The sequence below is a fragment of the Charadrius vociferus genome, unplaced genomic scaffold, assembly GCF_000708025.1.
Source record: "Charadrius vociferus isolate BGI_N301 unplaced genomic scaffold, ASM70802v2 scaffold185, whole genome shotgun sequence".
In the NCBI taxonomy this organism is placed as follows: domain Eukaryota; kingdom Metazoa; phylum Chordata; class Aves; order Charadriiformes; family Charadriidae; genus Charadrius; species Charadrius vociferus.
Genome location: NW_009648955.1, coordinates 2,804,361 through 2,826,462, shown reverse-complemented (window position 1 = coordinate 2,826,462; position 22,102 = coordinate 2,804,361). Strand labels below are relative to the sequence as shown.

At 36.7% G+C, this 22,102-nt stretch overlaps 1 protein-coding gene across 2 annotated transcripts in view; it reads right to left on the bottom strand.

Moving 5' to 3' along the window:
• Positions 1 to 17,151, bottom strand: part of DOPEY1 (dopey family member 1) — a 58,055-nt gene extending 40,904 nt beyond the window's left edge. Inside the window, exons 1-10 of one of the 2 annotated variants that reach the window (XM_009887464.1) lie at positions 16,958 to 17,151; positions 15,518 to 15,699; positions 13,057 to 13,227; positions 11,303 to 11,492; positions 10,655 to 10,753; positions 9,416 to 9,515; positions 6,612 to 6,694; positions 4,031 to 4,139; positions 2,252 to 2,372; positions 1,388 to 1,507 (exon numbers count right to left, since the gene is read on the bottom strand). In XM_009887464.1, coding sequence (XP_009885766.1) covers positions 1,388 to 1,507; positions 2,252 to 2,372; positions 4,031 to 4,139; positions 6,612 to 6,694; positions 9,416 to 9,515; positions 10,655 to 10,753; positions 11,303 to 11,492; positions 13,057 to 13,227; positions 15,518 to 15,699; positions 16,958 to 17,095 — 1,313 coding nt within the window. In that variant the 5' untranslated portion in view covers positions 17,096 to 17,151. Of the gene's footprint in view, positions 1 to 1,387; positions 1,508 to 2,251; positions 2,373 to 4,030; positions 4,140 to 6,611; positions 6,722 to 9,415; positions 9,516 to 10,654; positions 10,754 to 11,302; positions 11,493 to 13,056; positions 13,228 to 15,517; positions 15,700 to 16,957 lie in introns of both variants that reach the window. The other variant, XM_009887465.1, reaches the window with a different exon arrangement.
• Positions 17,152 to 22,102: the final 4,951 nt, after the last annotated feature.

Here is a 22,102-nt window from a genome sequence, read left to right as displayed (position 1 = left end):
AGGAAAAAAAAAAAAAACAAAAACATTCTCTAGATTCCATTTATTTATTAATAAGGTGATTTGGTATCCATGCTTACAGTAACATCTACTTATACGTAGAGAAATTATCATCCGCTTGTTAGTTGGTTGCAGACTGCTTTTTTACTTTAGCAGTTCAGTCCAATACACAAAAATTAAGTCACAGACATGTTGGAAGGGATTTCGTCTAGTCCAACCTTTCACACTGAGCAGATTGCTAACAACACTAGATAAATTCATATGCAGTTTTGTCTAGCAGAGTCCTGGAAATCTCTCAAAGAAGCTCCACAGCCTTCCTGGGAACCTGTCCCACTGTTCCTAGCAAAGCTTTCCCAAAAGTCCAACCCGAACCCCTGAGCCAACAGTTGTTGTTGCTGTCACTTGTCTTACCGTCAGCTATTACCAAAAGTATGGCTTTATCAACTTCGTAGATGGCCTTCAGGAAGTCATAGGCTGCTATTCGAGCCCCCTCTTTGCCAAGCTAAACCAAACTCACCTACTTCAACCTCCCAGGCAGTGTCCTATGACTCTGACTATCTTAGCAGTCCTCTACTCGTCTCTTCAGTTTCTCAACACTCGTCCTCAAGCGGGGTGCCCAAAGCTGGACACGATATTCAACATGTGACCTTAAAAACACTAAGTGAAAGGAAAAATAACTTCCTTTCACCTGCTGAGCACACTCCCCCTAATGTAGACCAAGACAGTTTACTTACGACAGCACACTGTTGGCTCATAGACAACTTAATGTCATAATACAGTGTCCAAATACATTATGAACCTATTCCATAAGTAACAAAAAAAGAAATCTACAAATTTCATTTGAGATCTCTACATCATCTGTCCCCTGCCACAGCAATAATCCCCAGTCTCCTGCGGTCCCTCGGTCCTCCTCCCTCCTGTTAATATTTTCAGTTCTCCCTTATTTACTATGTCACTCCCATAGCCCCTTGCCATGTACAGGATTCTCACACTTTTTCTTCCCTAAAAGAGCAGGGCAAAAGATAACACATTCCACAAGTCACTCTTGGTAAAGCTGATGGGTTTGCTAGACACCCAATGAGTAATCCTGTACTGGATAGACAGAACAAAACAAACTAGCTTTGAGATCACTCTGGAGTCTTCCCTTCAGCAGAGGTGCTAATTCTCTCTGGATTTTACCCAGACACTCAGCTTGTGAGAACTCACGTTGCTGAGACCACCAGTCACATCTGATTGAAATTGGCCAAAAGATCGAAGTTAAAGGGATGGGGAAGAAAGAGACTTACAGACTAAATGATCACCTTAGAATAACTTCTTTGAAGGAAAAAAGCTTATGAAGCAAAAGTCAACTTCAAGTTTACACATACAGAGATTAAGTATTATAACCTACCTACAACATTCTTCAAACCAACGAGCAATGTAATCCCACATATAATAAGGCTCAAAGGAATTAAAGAGAAGATTGGCAGTTTTAATCAATTCTGCTGTTTTCTTGTTTTCTCTGAGTTTGCTGAAAAAAATAAAAAGAACATTTTATATTTTTACACTTAATTTTCGAATTATGTGACTACACGTCAGCATGAGTTTACCTATTGCCAGTTAACACTGACAAATTATCCTCCCTTCATCCCTACAGTGGTTGTTGCTCTAGGGTTCACTATATTGGCAGGCTCCTCATATCAACAACCTAGTTCCGAGGTTTCTCTTCCATCCTTTCTTTAGTATTTGTCTTCAAACCACATTTCTAATAGATCTGTTTTCCCATGATCATTCCTACAGTTGTTTCTCCCCCCAAGCTTCTAACTTTCCTCTTCTCTCCACCTTTTAAGATATTCAACTCAAAATCTTGAAACTCTTTTTATCCCCCACTCTAGCTGTCTTATAGCACTCTTCATTTTCACTCTACAAGAAAGCTCATCAGTCCACCTTTTTCTTTTTTTTTTTTTTTTTCCACAAAGATGTAAAGAATGCCACTACTAATCTATACCATTGTCATACTGACTTCCAGCTGTATCAAGAAAGCATTTTTGTCATGGATAAAGAATAAAACATATGCCAAATATTTAAAAAAAATAATAAAAATAATAAAGCTATAGCCCTTCAGACTTTCCATTGAACACAGAAGTTGAAATTAATGTCAATGGATCCTGTACCATGAAGAAACCAGATCACAGTCCCACAGGCTTCACAGTCGTGGTTTCAGCAACAAAAAGATATATTGTTTAATACAAAACACATTCTACTCATTATTCACCTGCTTAGCTGTGTGTGATCTTTGTTGAAGGAAGGTTCTGCTTGAAGCTCCAGTTCTGCTTTGCACTGTGTATATAACGTTCGAAACACTTCAATCAATACATCCTCTAGGATAACAGGGCCTAGGGAGAAATGCCAGCAATCACAGCCTTATGCATCATAGCACTGCTAACAGTCCACATCTGAAAACTATCCAAATCATTAGTTAGCTTTGTTCACTGAAACCATAAAATTCCTTCTGTTCAACTTCATAAACTACCTCAATTTCAGAAGGCTTTTTTGCGTTCCAGAAATACACAGGCAACTGTAATGCCTGGGAGTAAACAAACCACAAGTGGAGCTCTTTTCCCATACAATGTACAATGACGGCTGGATGCAAACACATCCAGTTGAAAAGCTATGCAGTCACATCAGTACAGCCCATGTTCACGCCAACGCAGCCTCTTTGAGGGATTATTAGTACAGCTCACTAACATGTGACTACATGGATTCCTGGTCCATAGTTGTCCTGGTCCATAGCAAGGTGATAGCTTTCAACCAAAGAGTTTCAAATGCCCACCCATAAGCTAACTGATGACACTATCATATGGAAAATATACTCAAATATTTAAATGCAAATAAAAGGTAAAATATTTTGAGTATCTTATTTCCTTTTAATTTGTGGCAGGTTTTCTTTAATTCCAGATATAGTCTGCAGGATACTTCTGACATGGTGCCTCCTTCAGATTTGAGCTAAACATTGAGTTTGAAGAAAAAAAAAAAAAATCAACTTATTTTGAAAGGAGTTCACAAACTGATCCTGCTTGAAATATCCTTTGCTTTTTCATGCTTTCTCCTAGCCTGATTGAGCTGTCTTGCTGAATTAAGCAGAAATCCTATTAGCAAACTGAGGTAGAAGAAGCTAAAAGAATCCTCGTAGCTCTGCTTACTTCATGAAATCTTAACGTACACATTGCCTCTGAAAATTTAAACTGACCCCCAGAAATCACTAATTACCAGGAAGATGAAAAATTCTTGTCAGGTATTTTGTTCTTTGAGGCCTGTCTTAACCACTTCCTTTCAAGTTGTACTCTTTAATTGTTGTATTTTAACACTTATTATCCTGCCCCCAAATCTCATGGCAGACTTCAAAAATTATTTTGATTTTTTCAGTCACCTCCAAAACTGTTACTCCAAAAAAAAAGGCAAGATATCCAACACTTCATTGCAGTAAATGAAGTGCATTTAAACACTTTAAACAGGGAAAAGGAACATTAAAAAAAAAGAGACAAAACCAAAACAAGCCAAAACCAAACAAACAAAACCAAAAACCAACAAAACCACCCACAAAAAAAACCCAAATACTTGCTTCCTCCAGATAAATTCTTCTGAAAAAAAAACCCAACTATTTTCTTGTTAATATTTTTCATCTCTGTGTGTATATTAGAAGAATAGATTATTCCCAAAAACAACAGCTGAGCTTTAAAATAGTGAAAGTCACTGTTTGATTAAAGAAATGGAAAAGATCCAATCCACACCTCTTCCAACACACAGTCAGTTTTCTCTACAATTTTAACTCACGATTTCCTGTGTTGAAAGTAGAAAAAATTGTACTCGGTAAAAGGTAAATCTAATGAATACACTAAATTATTAGCTTGGATGAGCTAAGAAATCCAGCTAACCTGCCAGCACTAAGAATACAGCTTTTTAAATTTGACCAACAAGAGAGAAAAATTCTCAAAGCAAAACCACATAAAACAAGTACCAGACTAGAAGAAATATGAAATGATATGAAAATTACCTAGTTCAGGCTTATCCAGCAAACTGATAAGAATACGAAAAGGCTTTAAGTCTTGCATTAACGTGCTTTCTTCTCCATGCCCATTAACTTGTAATATTCCAACCATTGCCTGCAAAGAGCAAAAGTATATCACGAAAACAAAAACAAAACAAAAAACCCCATTTTTTTAAAGAAAGATGCGATAAAAGCTGCATATAAAGGGAAAAGTCTCAGTAGTGGAGACCACTATTTCATCTCACTGCAGTCCAGCCTTCCAGTACCTAAAGGGGACCTACAGGAGAGATAGCCGACAGGAGGGACTCTATCAGGGAGCATAGTGATAGGATGAGGGCTAACGGTTTTAAACTGAAAGAGGGTAGATTTCAATTAGATATTAAGAGAAAATTCTTTATTGCACGGGTGGTGAGACACTGGAACAGGTTGCCCAGAGAAGCTGTGGATGCCCCATCCCTGGAGGTGTTCAAGGCCAGGTTGGATGGGGCTTTGAGCAACCTGGTCTAGTGGGAAGTGTCCCTGCCCATGGCAGGGGGGTTGGAACTCGATGATCTTTAAGGTCCCTTCCAACCTAAACCATTCTATGATTTTATGATGATTCTCTCAGCTTTGCCTATGACAATATTGCTGTGGAACAGAACTTGGTAACTTGTATATACTTCAAATCAAAACAAAATATTATAAACAGATACCAACTCATAAGAATAAAAGAGAAGACATTAAAAGGGATGAAGAAATTGTTTGAGAATGTAAGGCATGTAGATATTAAGGGCTTAATAAACTTCCATCTAGGATATAACCACCTATGCAGCAGAAAACTTTCTTGACTAAGTATACTAGATAGCAACGAGAACTTCAAAACAAATAGGAAAACTGAGTTTCTATGCTGAAGTAGTTCAGAGAATGAGCTGCAGAATTGTAGAAAGCCCAATGAAACTGCCATAGATTTGCTCAGTTCTCTCTGTGTGGCTGGCTTTGCTGTCCGAGTTGAAACTGGTTTCTTTTAAAGCTTCTAAAAAAGGAGGACAAAGAAGAGAAAGAAGAGAGATGAGAAAGAAGAGAGGCAGGAAAACAGTTTCAACCTTGCTATCTGCTATAAACCAAGTATTATCAGCCAGTATCCCGAAAGAAAAATCTTCTGTACTTGAATATACCTTTAGAAGGTCAGAGTTTTCAGTACATTGTATCAATGAATAAGATAGAGGTGGACTGGATAAAAGAACACACAAAGAGACTGCTAGGGAAGAAGCCAGAAAGGAGCAATGCTTTTGAAGTCTTTCAAAAGACAGCAGATGTATTTAGATGGCATATGTAATTTGTATTATATAGAGCCAGCCACTGATTTTAATGTCCATAAAAAATTTTAAAGCAAAAACCAAGCAAATTATCCCCATTACAAAAAAATGGCCACTCTCCATTCTTCTGTAGCCATAATGCCTGCTACCAAAAAAAAAAAAAAAAAAAAATCAAATGGACTATATCAACTACACTGTTGTTAGTCTTTTCGGACATAAAGGCTTTAATGATACTGAATAAGCTAGAAAGATGGACAGATTTAAAAGGAAGACCTATTAACAAATGCCTAAATGGTGCTAAAAGCTCACCACATTTTGTATAGAAGGGAAATGCAAACCTGTACCTTATTCAGGCCTCTTCTCTATGCTTGTATAATTTCTGAATCATCTGCCATGGGAGGCAGAAGGGTGACAAGAAAAGGGTGAGAAGCACCAATGAGGTCCTTGCTGCACTGGAATTCTGGAGTCTCTTCCTCATCAGTAGAACAGCAGATCTCATTACCTTCGGATAAAACTGAAAGTGCTAGCTCTGTGCTAGATACCAGCTTTAAGTTGTGATGAGCTAAATAGTCTTGTGTCAGCTACTAATTTTGAAATCCCCACTCTCATTCCCATATATAGGGGAACCACAATTCTGATTGAATATCAGAAATACCCTGACCTTATCAATTTGCCTTAAGGATAAAGTGTCTTCCTGATTTCAAGATGAGACTCACAGCATCTTGAAAGACATCTGTATACTCTAATTACTGTAAGAGAAGGAGCACAGTTCTTGAGGCCAGGTGATCTCAGGTCACTTAGCAAGGCTCTAAAGGTCAAATAGTCTGACTGCCAATGGACAGCTGAAAAAACGTTCCCCTTGCCTAGAAGGGAGGAAGACCCTTCTTAGTCAGACCTTCTGAGTACTATCTGATCCATTTTTTCCGATTCTCAAGACACAGAGGAGTTTCCGTATATACAGAAGTAGAAAATTCTCCAGTTCTGTTTTATTAAAGAACAGGCTCCAGTGTGCTCGGCTCATAATCAAATATCTTCCATGTATTTACAGTCATTGTGGAAGAGGAGAGAGGGAAATCTAGTATTTGTCCTGATCGTACTGTTATTCTAAAGAAATACATTATCCCGTCTCTTCATTTTTCCACTGAGGTTTTAGCCGAGTAGGACACGATACCACAAAAAGACAGAAATCACACGGTCACATTGGAATGTCAAGTCAAAAGATAAAGATACAGTAACTTTGATCAACATCCATTTATGAAGATATACGCCACACTGAAACATCGTATAGCTACCTGGACTAACATCTCCTTAGAGAAAGTGTTGAAATAGTAAGTGGCATGCTCCTCGGGATTGCTGTGCCTTGTACTTCTGGGTCCTATAAGGGCACCATTGTTATCAAAACCTTCAAGCAAACAAAAGACAAGGCAAATAAGTATTTGTCTCTTAATAGAATATTTAGCCAATGTCTTAAAACTAGAAATCAACACACTATCACTGATAACTTACCAAGATGACATCCAAGTAATGTTGGCAAGAGAAAGATGATTTTATAGAGTTTAATACAGGAAACTAAGTGATACTTCCATGCAAGCAGTTTGCACACAAATTACAAACTTTAGTTTTATGCAACTTTATTAACCAGATTACTTCTTGTGCAAAAGAAACAAATATTCACAAACATTCTACGAACCACATAGTGCTAGAGTATCTTCAAAAAACCTGTTCCACAAAAGTATTTCAATATTAATGTTATTATGAGAACACAAAATTCAGTATTTTAAATATAAAGAGACAATCATCAAAACACGCTGACATGACTAAGGCACTTAGAGAGAATACCAGTCATACTACACAAAATCAATTTTGTTACTCAAAATGACATGAGGGAGATACCTCATATAGATACCTTTTGAAAGGAGATACCCTTTTATACATGAGGGTTATAAAACCTTTGTTTTATAAGTTTGTATCTTTTACCAAGTAAATTTTTTTATTCTACACAAAAATAGACTTAAGGAAAAAAAAACAAACCAACTAATTTAAAACAAAACAAAACAAAGAGTTGGTCAGGAAATCACCCGGTTCCACGGAAGCATTTTCCACAGTTTTTGTCCTGAAGTGACAAAAATAGAAGAAAAGCCTGAGAAGATGCGTGTCCTCCAGCAGCAGCTTGAAACAACCACTGTTAACAATGGTTAAGCTAACTTGGATTTAAAGAAACATAACGTGTTTTTTATGTCTAGAGACTATTACTAGACCACTCCCAGCCATAAAACAATAGGAAGGAATAGCTAACACTGGAATGAAATAGTGTTATACAGAACATCAGATTCCAGAGAGTATTCCAACACAACTGACCCCCCTCCCCCCCGCTAATGTTTTATATTAGGAGTAGAGTATCATGATAATATAAAAGCAGCGCAGTATCAAAAGAAAAACAAGCAAAAAAACTATACTGACAGAAGGTCTGTCCAAATATAGAGCAAATGGAGGCACTATCTGTTCACAAAACAGGACCAGGAATAGTCACTGTAAAACTATCTTCTGAAGTTATATTATCTTTCAGTGGAGACTATGCTCATGTAATAGCTGTAGAAGAAGGTTCCACAACTAAAAAAGCAGTATGATACTTTAGGCACATGAAATATCTTTTTCAATGTCAGCAAAAAGACATACTTAATCCACCAAATGTAGATGAAACATTAGTACAGTGTTTAGTATGGAAATTATTTTTTCCCTAAATTGGAAAATGTAGGTATGGACATCACAGTTGACAGTGCATTTCACTGTCTTTCTTTAAAAGATGAGTAATTTGCAAGACAGTGTCTTGAAAAATGATTAACTAAAGAAGCTGGGATTTTTCTCATATTTGTCTTCTAAATCCCTGCAACTTCTACAGCAACAAAACCAATCCCCTCATGCAAAACACTGCTGCTGACTTCATCCCTCCTGTCGTAAGTTCAGTTCTCTTTCATGTCTCTTGACTACTTACTTCCTTGCTCCCCTATCACCCACGTGCTACGTGCCCCTCATGTCTCAACTATTAGCTGGGAAAAATGCAAGAGGTGCTGGGAAGAGTTCTGGGTCACCTGAGAAACACATATGTGCTTGCTGGTGAGCTGGGAAGTCAAACAAAAAGAGGTAACAGTGGACCACAAAACAGTCTTCCCTTCAAGTAGAAAAATCACTTTATGTCTCTCCATTCAGTATCCATTCTCTGTGACACTCTTAGGAACTCCCACGTCAGAGATCTTGACTTATCTCAAAGTGGGCTGAAAGTGGTTTTAAAGAGTAACAGGCCAGTTTCACGTGACCACAGGCTTCATTTCCTCAAAATAAAAAGGATGAATGTAAATGTTTTCTAATTTTTTTAATTTCTCGTTTTCTAAGTATTCCCTAAATAGTTAGTCTTCTAAATAGCTATTATTCTCTGCTACCCTCTTCTGATTACCCGCACGTTCCATATAAAAAGTTTAATGTGTATTGTGTTGATATTCTGCCATTTAGTAGAAGTAAAACTGTGCATCCTGTCATTGACAGATTTTTACACCAGAAAGGCATTGAAATAATGTTCTAGTGGCATGGAGAACATAAGCAATTGGTGATTTGTTAATTCAACCATCCAAATATCTAATGAAGTTTAAAGTTTGCATGCTTAAGACTCCGTCAATGTAATATCAATATTTTTCAACATTCTTTTATTTTCATCCCTTCTATGCTGTTGTGTTCCAACTGCCACTTACACTCTATAATGCCTGTTCTCTGTTTTTTCCATTTGATGTTTTTAAGGAGACAAAGGTTGCCTTTTCAGCGTCTATTTACACAGGCCTAGTATACAGGCTCTATCCCCGAATGTAGCCCATAATTGCTGCTGTAGAAAAATGCACCAATAAATTTATACAACAGGAAAGAGTTCCACCATGGCATTCCTTATCTTTTATGTCCATGGAGAGAGATAGTAACTTTCTTCCTTATGATACAAATTACATATTTCATTTTTCCAAGAATCCTTCTCCGCAATATGGCAAAATACTGCTAATGAATATACAATCCTTCCTCTGCTTTTAGTCAACAATGAAATGAAATACAAACCTACCTAGAAGCCACGCATAAAGCCTTCGGTTGAGTGACATATCCCTGCGCAGTACTACATGAAGGGCTGCTGACAAAATTCGGATCATGTCTGGACGTGTTGCCTGAAGAAGTTAGAAACATGATTACATTTAACCATGAAAAACAACACTTTTTCTATGCTAGCAGCTTAATGTGCACTAAAACATAGTTAATTTCATGTTTTGACATTTCTGAATTCAGAGCAGTACAAGAAACCATAATCTTGCTTTTAGGAAACCAAAATGATTATCATTTGGAACAGACACTTTGTAATAGAATGCACCCCTTTATGAACAGCAAAAGTACTTGACTCCATTAACAGCTCGTGTTTGTTACAAGACACTTCATTTTGCTTATTATGCAAAAGCCTTGAAAGCAAATTCAAATAAAATCCAGTGTAAAAAAAAAAAAAAAAATCACCAAAGAAATTTTAAATACCTTTCAATCTTTTACTACTGTAAATGTTTGTGTAAGTCTTAAAATTAAAAAAAAAATATTCTGTATTGATATTCTCACCTAAACAGAGCACCTAAACAGAGACACTCCAAATATTCCTATAGTAACTGATAAATGTGAACAAACCACTTCCACAAGCAGGAACACAGTTCTTTTCCCGGAAAAGTGCAGGTTTTCCATAGTTTCTAACAAAGTGAGAATCAGCCTCGTGTAAGTTTTCCTCCAAGAGTAAAATAAATCATGAATCATTTAAAAACAGAAAGTGACTAACGATAAATGCAGTCCAAAAAAAATTACCTAGAAGTCGTAAGGCTTATCTCCCACTACTGCTAGTGCTACTACTCACCCCAAACCAAAAAAACATTTTCAGTTCTTTAGTGTTCTGAACCAGTTATGCTAAGAGGATTAACTTTTGCTGCTTTTGAACACTGAGAATTGGAAACTTGCACAGGAACAGATTATTTGTTTTCTCATCGAATTAGACCAAATTAAAAGCTTCTGCATACACTAAACACCATAATTTATGTTGTGTTTGCATTTACAGAAGTTAAAATTAACTTCAAAGTTAACACATCAAGCTAAAAAGCAGAAGGGCAGAGATCATGACATGAAAATAGCCAAACCTATCAGAGAAACTCCTACACGCAACTCGCCTTCAAGCTTGGAGAAAATCATTAACAAAGACTGACTAAATACTGCTACTGCCTTAAGAAGCAGAGTACATTTAGGAGTTTGCTAATTCATCTCTCTCATGTTAATAACCTACCTGGCTCATGTGGAAAGGAAAACAAAAAAGGATAAGGTCCAACGTGCTCCTCTGTACTAAAACACTGGTATCTTGCACTGATGTGCTTACTGCTTCCACCTGAAGTAACGGCAGACCCCCCAAAATAGTTATTTACAGTATTATTTTAAGAAGGTAGATATAAAAGAACACTAACAACATCACAGTTATTTATAAATGCTGATATGAACGAAATGAAGTTTTTTTAAAATTTGGAACAATGAAACTAGATAAAACAGGAAAATAAAATGTTTCAGCAGTGAGGAACCATATAATCAACACAGATTCCCTGAACTATGCAAACATTAAGCTTTTGCTTTTTTATGCTACCAATGAATATCTTAAGAGACAAAAATGATACTCTATATATTTTTCAAAAAATACAACAAAACTCAACCACTTTTAACTGAAGTGTGTCATGAATGGATGGTTTAATACAAAACCTAAGCAGTTCTGAAACTTTAACTCAGCTTTACAATACTTATCACGCACAAAAACATCAGCTTAACTGGAGCTATAATAAATGAACTTGCATTTTTATCTCTTCAAAGGCTATGTTCACAGATAGAGAAGTAGATTATTATATAAATAAGTAACACCAATGTCTTCATTGTTCCAACAAAGCATTACCATTAATTCAATGTCACTGCCAATTATGTAGAGTTGATCCTCCATTGAAAGCTTCCTGTTCAAATGGGAGAGGACATAGGTGATCCCAGGCAAGCGAACTGCAGGGCTTGTGAGGAGGCTACCCCAGAGGGCACTGTAGAACGCCGACTGATCCACAGCCGAGGCAACCTTCTCCAACAGCGTGTTCGTTCTGCAGTAAAATCAAGTCAGCTGAATTAAAGCATGTATCGCAGCCCTTGCCTCTGCCCCCAGTTTGAATAAATATGAAAATAAATTGTTACAGGAAGGTCAAAACTTTCCTTTGAGAGGCCAAGAGAAGCCCAAATTATACAGTGAACCTTATAATGCAGCCTGAACAGCAAGCCTGTGGGCCAGCCTGGCTTGCAAAATGCTTCTGCCCGCCCACAGCTTCTCCTTATGTTCAAAGAGCCAAATAACTTCCTCCTCTGCTACTTAAAGCCAAGTGTTGCTACAGAGGTTTCAGAGAGACAGCAGGAAAGCACAGCTACTGAAGAAAAGAATCAATCAAATGGCTTTTGCCCTCTCATTCCTTGCACTGAGCACTTTTGGCAATAACAAGGCAATAAAAATATCACAACTCTTTGAGCACGACCAATCCCTTCCCCTGTCCTCATTTCTTCCCACTCATGTGGCAGCACCTCTACACCCTACAGCAGGCACCAGTGGGCAAGTTGAGCAGCCTTTGTTCCCTGTTGTAGCGATGCCAACTACACTTTGTGTATCTACCTAGGCAGAAATAGAAAGAGACAATGTTAAATTGCTCTTCGCATACAAGTTGTGAAAATTCTAGCTTCTGAAGTTGAAGGTATCAAGAATGTGTAAGCATGTGAACAATTCCAAGAACTCAAAGCCTTGAAGTGTAACTTGATTCTTTAATGTGTTAAGATTCTACCCCAATATCCCAGACATAATGGTCAAGATAACTCAACCAGGGCTTAGTCTTGTGGGATAAGAAGAGCTATTACCTCCCAGGCCACTCTGCTAGAAATAGAGTAATAACCTATGAAGACAGGTGGATTATTGTCCACCAATTGTTTCTCACATAGGTGGTTTAATGAAAATTTAGATATCACAATGAGTAAATCTTAATAATGGAAGCTTTGTTTGTCATCTTAAATTCAGTTAAGGTATGTATTTTAGACCAGGAATAACATGGCAGTACTACCTTAGAGGAAACTCATGGAACAGAAACAAGCAGCATGTTCCTAACATGTCACATATCTCAATCCATAACAAGAATCATTTAGGTTGGAAAAAGCCCTTAAGACCATCAAGTCCAACCGCAAACCTAACACTACCACGTCCACCGCTAAATCATGTCCCTAAGCACCACACCTACTCAACCACTTCCCTGGGCAGCCTGTCCCAACGCTTGACAACCCTTTCGGTGAAGAAATTTTTCCTAATAGCCAATCTAAACCTCCCCTGGCACAACTTGAGGCTACTTTCTCTTGTCCTGTTGCTTGTTACTTGGGAGAAGAGACTGACATATAACAGTCTACTTGATGTCAATTCCCTTTCAATAAAAGGAACAACTAACACTTAATTTATCATAATTAACGTTAAAAATCTTCTACCATACTATTCCATTGCAATTAATAATACTGGATGAAATTAAATACCATCTATCATAGAAAAAAAAACCAACACATACAAGTATTTAACGCAAAGTTGCAGAAAAAAACCACCCCCAAATCAAGCCTTATTAATGTCATTAACATATCTATCCTTACCTTTCGTAATACTCTGACCCTTCCTCTAAGCCAGGCAGAATCCCAGTTAACAGTCCTTGCAGTCCCGGTTTCAATGTTTTTCCCAAAGGGAGGTAATAAATCTCATACAGACTCAGTAATGTTGGCTTGACAGACATAGCGGCATTGGCAAGGAGGGGAAATAGTCCAGAACTGTGGAAAATAAAATTTATCTTTTTTTAGGAAGCTTCTCAAGTGAGACAATTTCATTTATGTCTTAAGACTGTTACCAGCATGCCCAGTGTAGTTTAAGTATCAGGTTTTTATCTTAGAATTTTGCACAGGCATAGGCCACCACACAATATGACTGCCTTCGAGACTGACAGGTTGGTATGTCAAGATTAATATTATGAGCTTTATTAGCATTGTGACAGCAAGCACTGAAGGCTCAGAGGTGACCGTGTTGTTCACCAATAAAACAAATATGATAAACCAGAAGCATCTCTGCAACACAAAATGTTAATTTTGCCATGCTGAACTACATCACAATGGAAAATGTATTTAAAAATATATTGTCTTTGCACATACTAATAAAAAACAAAAAATAGATGAGAACATTTGAGGAAATGTATAGAAATACTTTTTTAAGAAAACAAAAGTAATGTTTTACTCCACTAAGTAACCCAAAGATAAATTTTAAGACATTTATACCATTAAGTTAGCAACAAAGCATACATTTACTTCAGAAAATTCAGTCTGAAAACAGATTCTCAAGCTAACAATAAATCCACTGTTTATGATGCAGCATTTAAAAGATTGAAAACATTGAAGTATGTTTTGAGTTTACTATGAAAGTAAGCAGAAGTTCATGACAGTTACAAATGTGATCGGGTAAGGAGAAGTTACCTACATACTAAAACATTTTTGCTGTTGTTACTAAATATCATAAATTATTACAAACAGTACCAATAATTAAAGGCATGTGAGCACAACAGTAATTTTCAAAATCACTGAGGACTCAGGTCAGAAGACCCTTGAGACATGAAGAAGAAAATGAAAGAACAATAAAAAAGGTAAGTTTGAGACAAGGATCTTAAAATATATACTGTCAAATCTACTGTAAAAACAAACAAACAAAACAAAAAAAAAAACCAAAAAAATGCCTTGCACTGTGTGGATACAATGTTAACCATGTTACAGGAAAAAAAAATCTTTCCAAAGTACAAGACTGTTCATAAAATTTATTTTTGCCTTTATCTACCTAGAAGAACTACTGTTTTGCCATTGTCAATTGGTTTCTTTTTTTCTGCACAAAATGTCTTTTTGTTCAATAACCAGCACACTATCCCACAGTCTTTCTTTGTAAGGCTGCTACTCATCCGTCGAGATTTGATGTTCAGACACTGTCATTCTGCTTTCATGAAAAAAACTGGAATCTTTGATAATGCCTTAATGTGAATGTCAGTCTTCTCCCAAGCATCACTAACAATGGCTTTTAGTTACATTACACAAGGTAGCATTTTCCACTATCCTAGAACTTGCTGTTAACAAGATATTGCAGCTAGTGAATCTCTGCACAAGCAATAACTGTGAGCTATGAGTTCACAGAATCTTTAAAAACAGGTGGGAACACAGAACCAAGACACTCCCCTCCTCCCCCTCACCAAATGTAACTATATATAAACATCTTGACAATGCAAAACAAAATAGCTGATGTTAAGGCATACAATTTATTTCCAAGCATTAATACACACCTTTGCTACCTAAGCAGAATTCTGGTTTATTCCACTATTTCTCATACTGATGAAATTTTAATATCCAGGGATAGCTAAAGATTAAGAACCATGTGTGACCGTGTGTATACACATATGCACACATCCCTCTATGCATTATACAACAAATAGCTTAATGTTTTGCCTGCCTCACCCAACCAAGCACCTATCGGAGGTTTAGGAATCAGTATATTTTCACTACGCTTACTTTTCAAGACTACCCTTCCTTTTCATTATTGTCCGTTCTAGAGACTGACAGTGAGAAAAATTTTGTACTTGCCCCCCATTCTCAAAAAACTAACAATCTTTCTGTTCTGTTGATTTGATTGCTTGGAAGAGAAAGTTTCTTGAAATAAACTATACTCAAATTCTTTTCCAGTACTACTTAAATTACAATAGAAAAATGTAATGTGAATACATTGAAATAAGCATTAACGCTTCAATTACTGTACTACTGTACATACATGCACAAAATTGTTTATTTCAATAAAGAAAAGATAAATTTCAGGTTTTCTAGCACTAAAGTTGGTTCCTAAAGTTTAGGTGATCTGTTCATCTTCTGATATACAATATCTGGGAGAAGAGTACTGCACAAGCACCAGTAACACGAGGGAAAGAAACTGATTTGATTCTTGCTATATAACAAAGCAATATTATTAATATAAAATTCAGGAAACCAAAAGCATCATCTCAACTATGCATTTGGAATTGAGTTATTTAAACTATTTTACCTGTAGAGGAAAAGATCTTTGGCCAAACGTTTGGGTCCAATGATTTTGAAAATTATCTCATATGTTTCAAGTGCCTTCCGATGAACCCCTCCCGGCAAAGCTGGATGAAGACATTGTGCCAAGCGCTTGCCTATAGTCAGTTTTTTCGGTACTACCTGGTACTTCGCGTTGTTCTGTAATACCTGATAAATCAATACATTGAGAAAAACAGCACAAAACAAGTTAAACATCAAACGCACATTTTATAAATGAGTTCCTGAACATGGCCAGTAAGTCACAACACATACCTAGGTTACACCACCAGAAAAACACACCTTTAAGATGTACCATGGAGCTTTTTCTTTGCAACGCCTTTTGCTTGTACACTTGCTATAGATGGAATTGCTAAGGCATTTAAAGCTTCATTTGCAATGGGCTCCTTACTTACAGCTTGTCCATTTCATTTTACTCATCCTTTTGAGGACAGAAATTACTATCTCCACTTCTTAAAATCAATTGCCAGTAGCTCAAAGAGTGGCTCTAAAGAGTCATTAAAATGTGGGTGGTGAGTCTGGGATAACTTTAAGAAACTGTCATAGAAGGAGACAACAAAATTTTACCACTGACTGAAACTACGTAATCACCTCAGGACTGGAACACAGAGTTGCATTTACATCTTTAGATTTTTCTTTCCCAATATCATTGCCTTCACTTCGTATGCATGTGCATCAAGAACGGTTACAATCAAAAAAATGAAAGAAATGGGAGTTTATATAAAGTCATTGGTATTGCCGACTGTACTGTCATTCTTGATTTTCCACAAAGTTTAAAGGGTAGAATGTAAATGTTTCAGACCTGTAATTTTGTATGCCAAATTCTGCAAAAACGTGTATGTGTAAAGGGAACTCTATGACCCTGACTGGAGGTCCCTAGAAACACATAGGACTGATCAGAACAAGATGTTTTACAGATATCAGGATCTGTATTCATTTGTAAACTGCTATTAAAGATGATGATGATATTACATATTCGACTTATTAACTGTTAAAAAGAATCAGAAAGATAACATTCTCTGGTCAATGAATGATTTGAGTCCCATTTTATAAATCACACTTCATAAAAATATTGCTGATGTTTATACTGGCTACTATTTTTCACACTATTTCAATAACATTGAATGATATTAGAAGTAAGTGCTAGTAACAAAAAAGACATTGCATTTATTTCCACTAAGAATGTAAATAACTTCTCCCTTTACTTACAATGACAAAGGGTTAAACTGCAAGTCTTAGAAAGGCATTTGTTTGATTTGTTTGTTCCTTGCACACACCCAACATTTGGCTCAGACTGCTAAAATATTTGCAAGAATATTAGACTGCCAGAACCTTGCACTTCTGTATTTTCATACCAGTAGCCTTTGTGAGTTACTGAATCTTTTCCAAGAGCACCTGCCAGGCATACCTTGTTTAACTTTCCAAGTGCCGATATTAAATCTGCCCATTCACTGGAATATTCAAAGTTCTTCAGTGCTTTGTCAACAGCTGCTACATAGTTTCTGTACTTGGAATCAGTCAGTAGCTCCAGCTCCTCCGTGTTCATCCTCCCACGGTGTCCCCGCTAGAGACTAGCTTGCAATTCATGTACAGACATTACCTGTTCAAAATAAAAAAAAAACAAAAACCTGAAACCATTTTTTCCAAAGGCATATTATTAAAAGAATTTTGTATAAAGAGCATTAAGTTTTCCTCAAAGGCATTATGAAAGATCAATCTGAAATCGGTTCACAGCAAATCCTAAACAAAACCTAACATATTGCACATAAATATTTAACATATGTCCAAAAGAGTATATTTGTAATCAAGTACTGTTTCAAAAACCAAGCACCCCCTGCAACAAACAAAAGCCCCTAGAAAATTAATGCCCTGCCCCTCCCAAACCCCACCATTTATTCTAAACAAAGCAACAAAGGGGGTTGGGGGGGTGTTTTCTTTTTTTTCCCGCCTCTGGGCTCATCACCAGAAAAACCCACCTTTCCACAAATCAGCCCCTCTGAAAACAGAAGACACCAATATTTCTGAATCACTTCCAGGCAGAAGACAAGAATGAAGGACACATACACGAGTCACGCACTATTTAAGAGTACTTCCATGCATCAACACTTCCTTTTACAAGACCTGGTATTTTAATTCAACAGTGCAAGTCTACTTTGTTTTTATATTATCATCACCCACACACAACAAAAGTATATGTTTACTAGTGTTCTGCAATCAGAGGCTTTTGCAATTTGCTCTATATATTTTCATCACATAGTAGTCCACACCAAGTAATTAAGATATTCTAGGTCCAGAAACACCACCTCATACTTTTATAGGCCATACACTATTTATTTCATGAAATTTGATCCCTATTAAAAATAAATATGCTTTTAAAGCTACTTTAACCCCAAGCAATTACAATCCATAATGGGAAATCTTATTTAGAATGCCTGTGAAAAAGGCAGCTTTTGTGCCCCTTTTAATTGGGGTCTTTTGGGAGTTCTCTCTGATACTCAGCTTCAGAAGAGGCTTCACACTCAGCAGATGCTGCTCTCTTCTGTCTTGATTAAAGGAAAACGGGAAGAAAATTGCATGCAGAAGCACAGGCTGAAGCATGGCAGACCAAAAAAAACCAAATAAACCATACAACTCACATAAAGAAGCTGTATTCATCAGAATGTCTACCACATACGATAAATTGAGTCACGCTGAAAACAGCAGCTTCAAGCAAGCCCTTCCAAAATGACTGGAGAACATGCCTTGTTGGCCCCTATTCTCAGTGAACAGCAATATGACCAAACAGCAGGACTGTTTGAAATGAAAAATGCCCATGAAATAACAGAGCAGAAGAACTGGCAGAAATAAGTGATATTCTGATTTCTGGTGGTTCTACAGTTGATGGAGATAATGAAACCACTTATCTTTAAATTCTGCTCGGGAAAAAGTTTAAGTGTTTTTAGACCAATCAGAAAAGACTAACAATTCAACTTGTATTACTTCATGTAATAAACACACTCCCATTGTACAAGATGCATCAAAAACATGAACACTTTTCTGCCTTTTATCATATATGATCAATTCAAAATGTTTTATATGAACACATAAAAATCTTTATTTGATTTGTACTATATCTATCCCTCCCTTCAAATAAGTGTTGTCCCCAAAATGGCTACCAAGCTGCTTTTTAATACCTTTGTCAACAGTTCTCATAAGGAGTCACCGCTGATGGAATAACATAAAGCCCTAGGACTGGTTATCCAGCATTTGCAGCTACCTGAATGCCAACTCCTTGCCACGTTCCTGAAACAACGCCAAAACCTACAAACTATGTCACTATTAGTACCGTTTTACCTTTTCAGCACTCTAAAAGGGAAAATGAAGAAATCCATACTCTGACATCTCCACATTAGGATAGCAGTAAATCAGGCTCAAAATTTCATGATCATAAGCTTGTCAAGTTAATCACAAAGTGCCCTGGCAGATTTTTGCTCCCTCCTTTTTTTTCCCCTTTAATTAGCAGGTGCTTATGAAGATAAATTGATAACAACCCACCTTTAATCCTCCCAAAGTTCATTTTTTTAGTGCTAGAAGAACACTAAAAAAGTGTTGCTTCAGTCAGAGATAGTACACAACCACTATGGGACGTGGAGAGGGACCTTACACCTAACCTTTCATGTGTGGGGACACGTAAGTTGCCAGACAAGCCTCTGCTCTGCCATCATCACATTTGTCTTTTCTTCTACAGAATAACCAAAGTTCCACATTAATAATTTCTCTATCCTTATTACTATCTTTCTCCTCATATTGTTCATTTCCTGGTTTCTCAGCATTGTAAGGAAAAATGCAAGAAAGAAGAAAAACAAGAAAGGGACAGACAAAAGGAAGAAAGAGCTGGGATAACAGGAGTGAATAAAAAGGCCAAGAATTACAAACCTTTTGCACTCTTGATTCTGATAGCAGACTAATACTGACAGATTGTCTCCAAGGCAGAAAAGAAATGCAAACCATTACTTAATAAACATATTGTGGGTGCCAAATTGATAGATTTTGCAACACCCCACTGGCATAAAGCACTTCGATCTCACTTTTTACTTTAAAAAGGTATTTCATGTGGTTTCATTTTATAATAAACATCTTTCTTTGGACTAAGTCCAGTAAAAGATCAGGTTTGCTTTGAAAAAGCTGTAGAATGCCAACAGATTTCTCAAAGAGACAGTTGCACAACTGCGAATGTCTAATCTCCAAAAGTAAAATAAAGTATTGACACTAAAAAAGAAGAAAGGAACAACACACAAAAGCAGCACAATTCTCATTTTTCCAGGCACAAAGGATGGAGAAAGAACTTGACACAGCGAATAATGCGTTCTGAGTGAAGAAAGCATCAGCATCCTTTTTTTATCCAGCTAAAGCATAAATGCAACCACTTATGGCTGAGTAGAAAATAGGGCTCTGTCTTCCTCAAGTGTTTGAAAAACCTGAAAGCTGAGTGGATTCATTCAGGGTTACCAAAGGTTAGACAAAACCAGTAGGAACACAGGGTTAAACAGGTAGCTTTTTCCAGACTTACTAACTGATCAGAATATTCTCTTCCTTTTAAAAACAAAAAAAAAATAGTAACTTTGACTGAATAACCTATATTTTTAGACAAGTCTATTGCACACCAGTTGATACTAATGAACTTACTTTAGTTGTGTAATTGATATTTACATTTATCCATGTTATCAGTGAATTTAATCATTATGAAGTTTTGTATAGAGAAAAAAACATATTCCGTTATCTTACTACTCTATGGTTATGGTCTCATTTTTCTTTCTTAAAAAAAACCCTTCTGTATAGTTTGAGGTTACAGGGAGATAAAGAGTTTCTTGCATACTTTTTTCCTAAAATTGCGAGTCTCTATTTTAAACATTGTATCTTCCAAATCGTATCAGTAGCCATAACAAACAAGGGATGCACAGAAGATACTATGTAAATATTATGCATTATTTTTATAAAGCTGGCACTATTTTTATTCTAAGATCACTGAAACTACAGGAATGTTTTTTTTTTTGTTAGCTTTCATACATAAAAATATACTTGTCCTACAAAGTTTACTTTTTGTTTAGCCTGAAGACATTCCAAAATACAGTTTTTAATCTTTTCTTGTTTCTATCATGTAGTCTTACTGATACTTTTGTGTTCTCTTCATCTACAATAAAACTGAAGATTTAACAACACTTAATTTTACAGCACTGATATTTCAATACAATGTTAAAGCCCGGTAACGTTCAGCTTGTAAGCGTCAGTAGGTCTCGACACTTACTACTTTCCACTTCACCTTCTCATGGGGATTAAAAAACTGACACAGCACAATTCTGGATATACCTGGATGCCTGTGGAGTCTTTGAGTACGACTTTGACAAGGAAAGCAGTTATGGGGGCTGTAGATCTCCTTTTGCTGGGGGCTGTGTATAGTGTATTCACTTCATCAGTGAGGTGGTATTGGCTTTCCTCTGAGTTAAGATGATACTGCTACAGCTGTTTTCCACAGCAAATGCTCACCCCTCAGAACTCATGTGCCTAAAAGCCTTCTGTCTTGCATCAACACAAACTATTAACCTCTTTAAGAGACACTAAACGGTTTTCACTGAAGCTAAAGAAACTTGATTGAGAAGAACAACAGCTTCATCAACACTTATTCAATAAAAGCAACTTTCATCCAGATTCTATCCCAATTTAATCATAAGGTTGTAAGTCTTCCCAACAATTCATAAGCTCTCCAGTATCTGCTGCACCCCAAAGCTCCTCTTCAGGTTTGGTTTGCTACTGTTCCACTCTTACATTTTTCAAGCCTCACAGAATTGCTCTATTTATCTGCTTCACACCATCTGCAATACTGCAACAGTTTTTTTCTAGTACAGGTCAAGAGGCTGACCACTGTGAGCACAAATCTGCACACGTCGGTCACTTCAAGAGTTCTCAGCATTTGTCCCAAGTACTACAAGAACCGGAGCTCACAAAATTGCTCCCTTGGAATTCCTCAGAGTTTCAGCTTTCCAATATTTCAAGGCTTTTCTAAAATCATTTACTGTTTCAAGCGTGTCTGTGGGACATACAGTAAAAGAACTAATAGATAATGCAAAAGCAGATGAGAAAAATTTCAAATTTCACAGTACTAAGCTACTGCTTTTTAAGCTGTGTACAGTGCCCACATACCAAGCTGGTAACTGCAGAAACATATTTTTATTTAAATAGACTTAATACAAACACAGATTTGAATACATGGAAAACAGAAGCCTTGTCATTTGGTAATTGATTACGCTTTGTTTCCCCTCAGAAGCATTTAAAAGCATGAATAGCAAAATAAATACTCCAAATCCCAGGCCAGTCTCTTAAGATAAAAATTAAATGTTGGAAATATACATATTCTTCTACCACCAAAGATAAAGATTTTCCAATTACATCTAATTACCCTATTTCTAAATTGTCTTTCTGCAGAATCCTCAGAGATTTTTCAGAGAGGTATCTCTAATGTCTTCTAAAAAACAAGAACCATTTGAGCTTGTTATTCTGGCCTACTGCTATTCAGTAA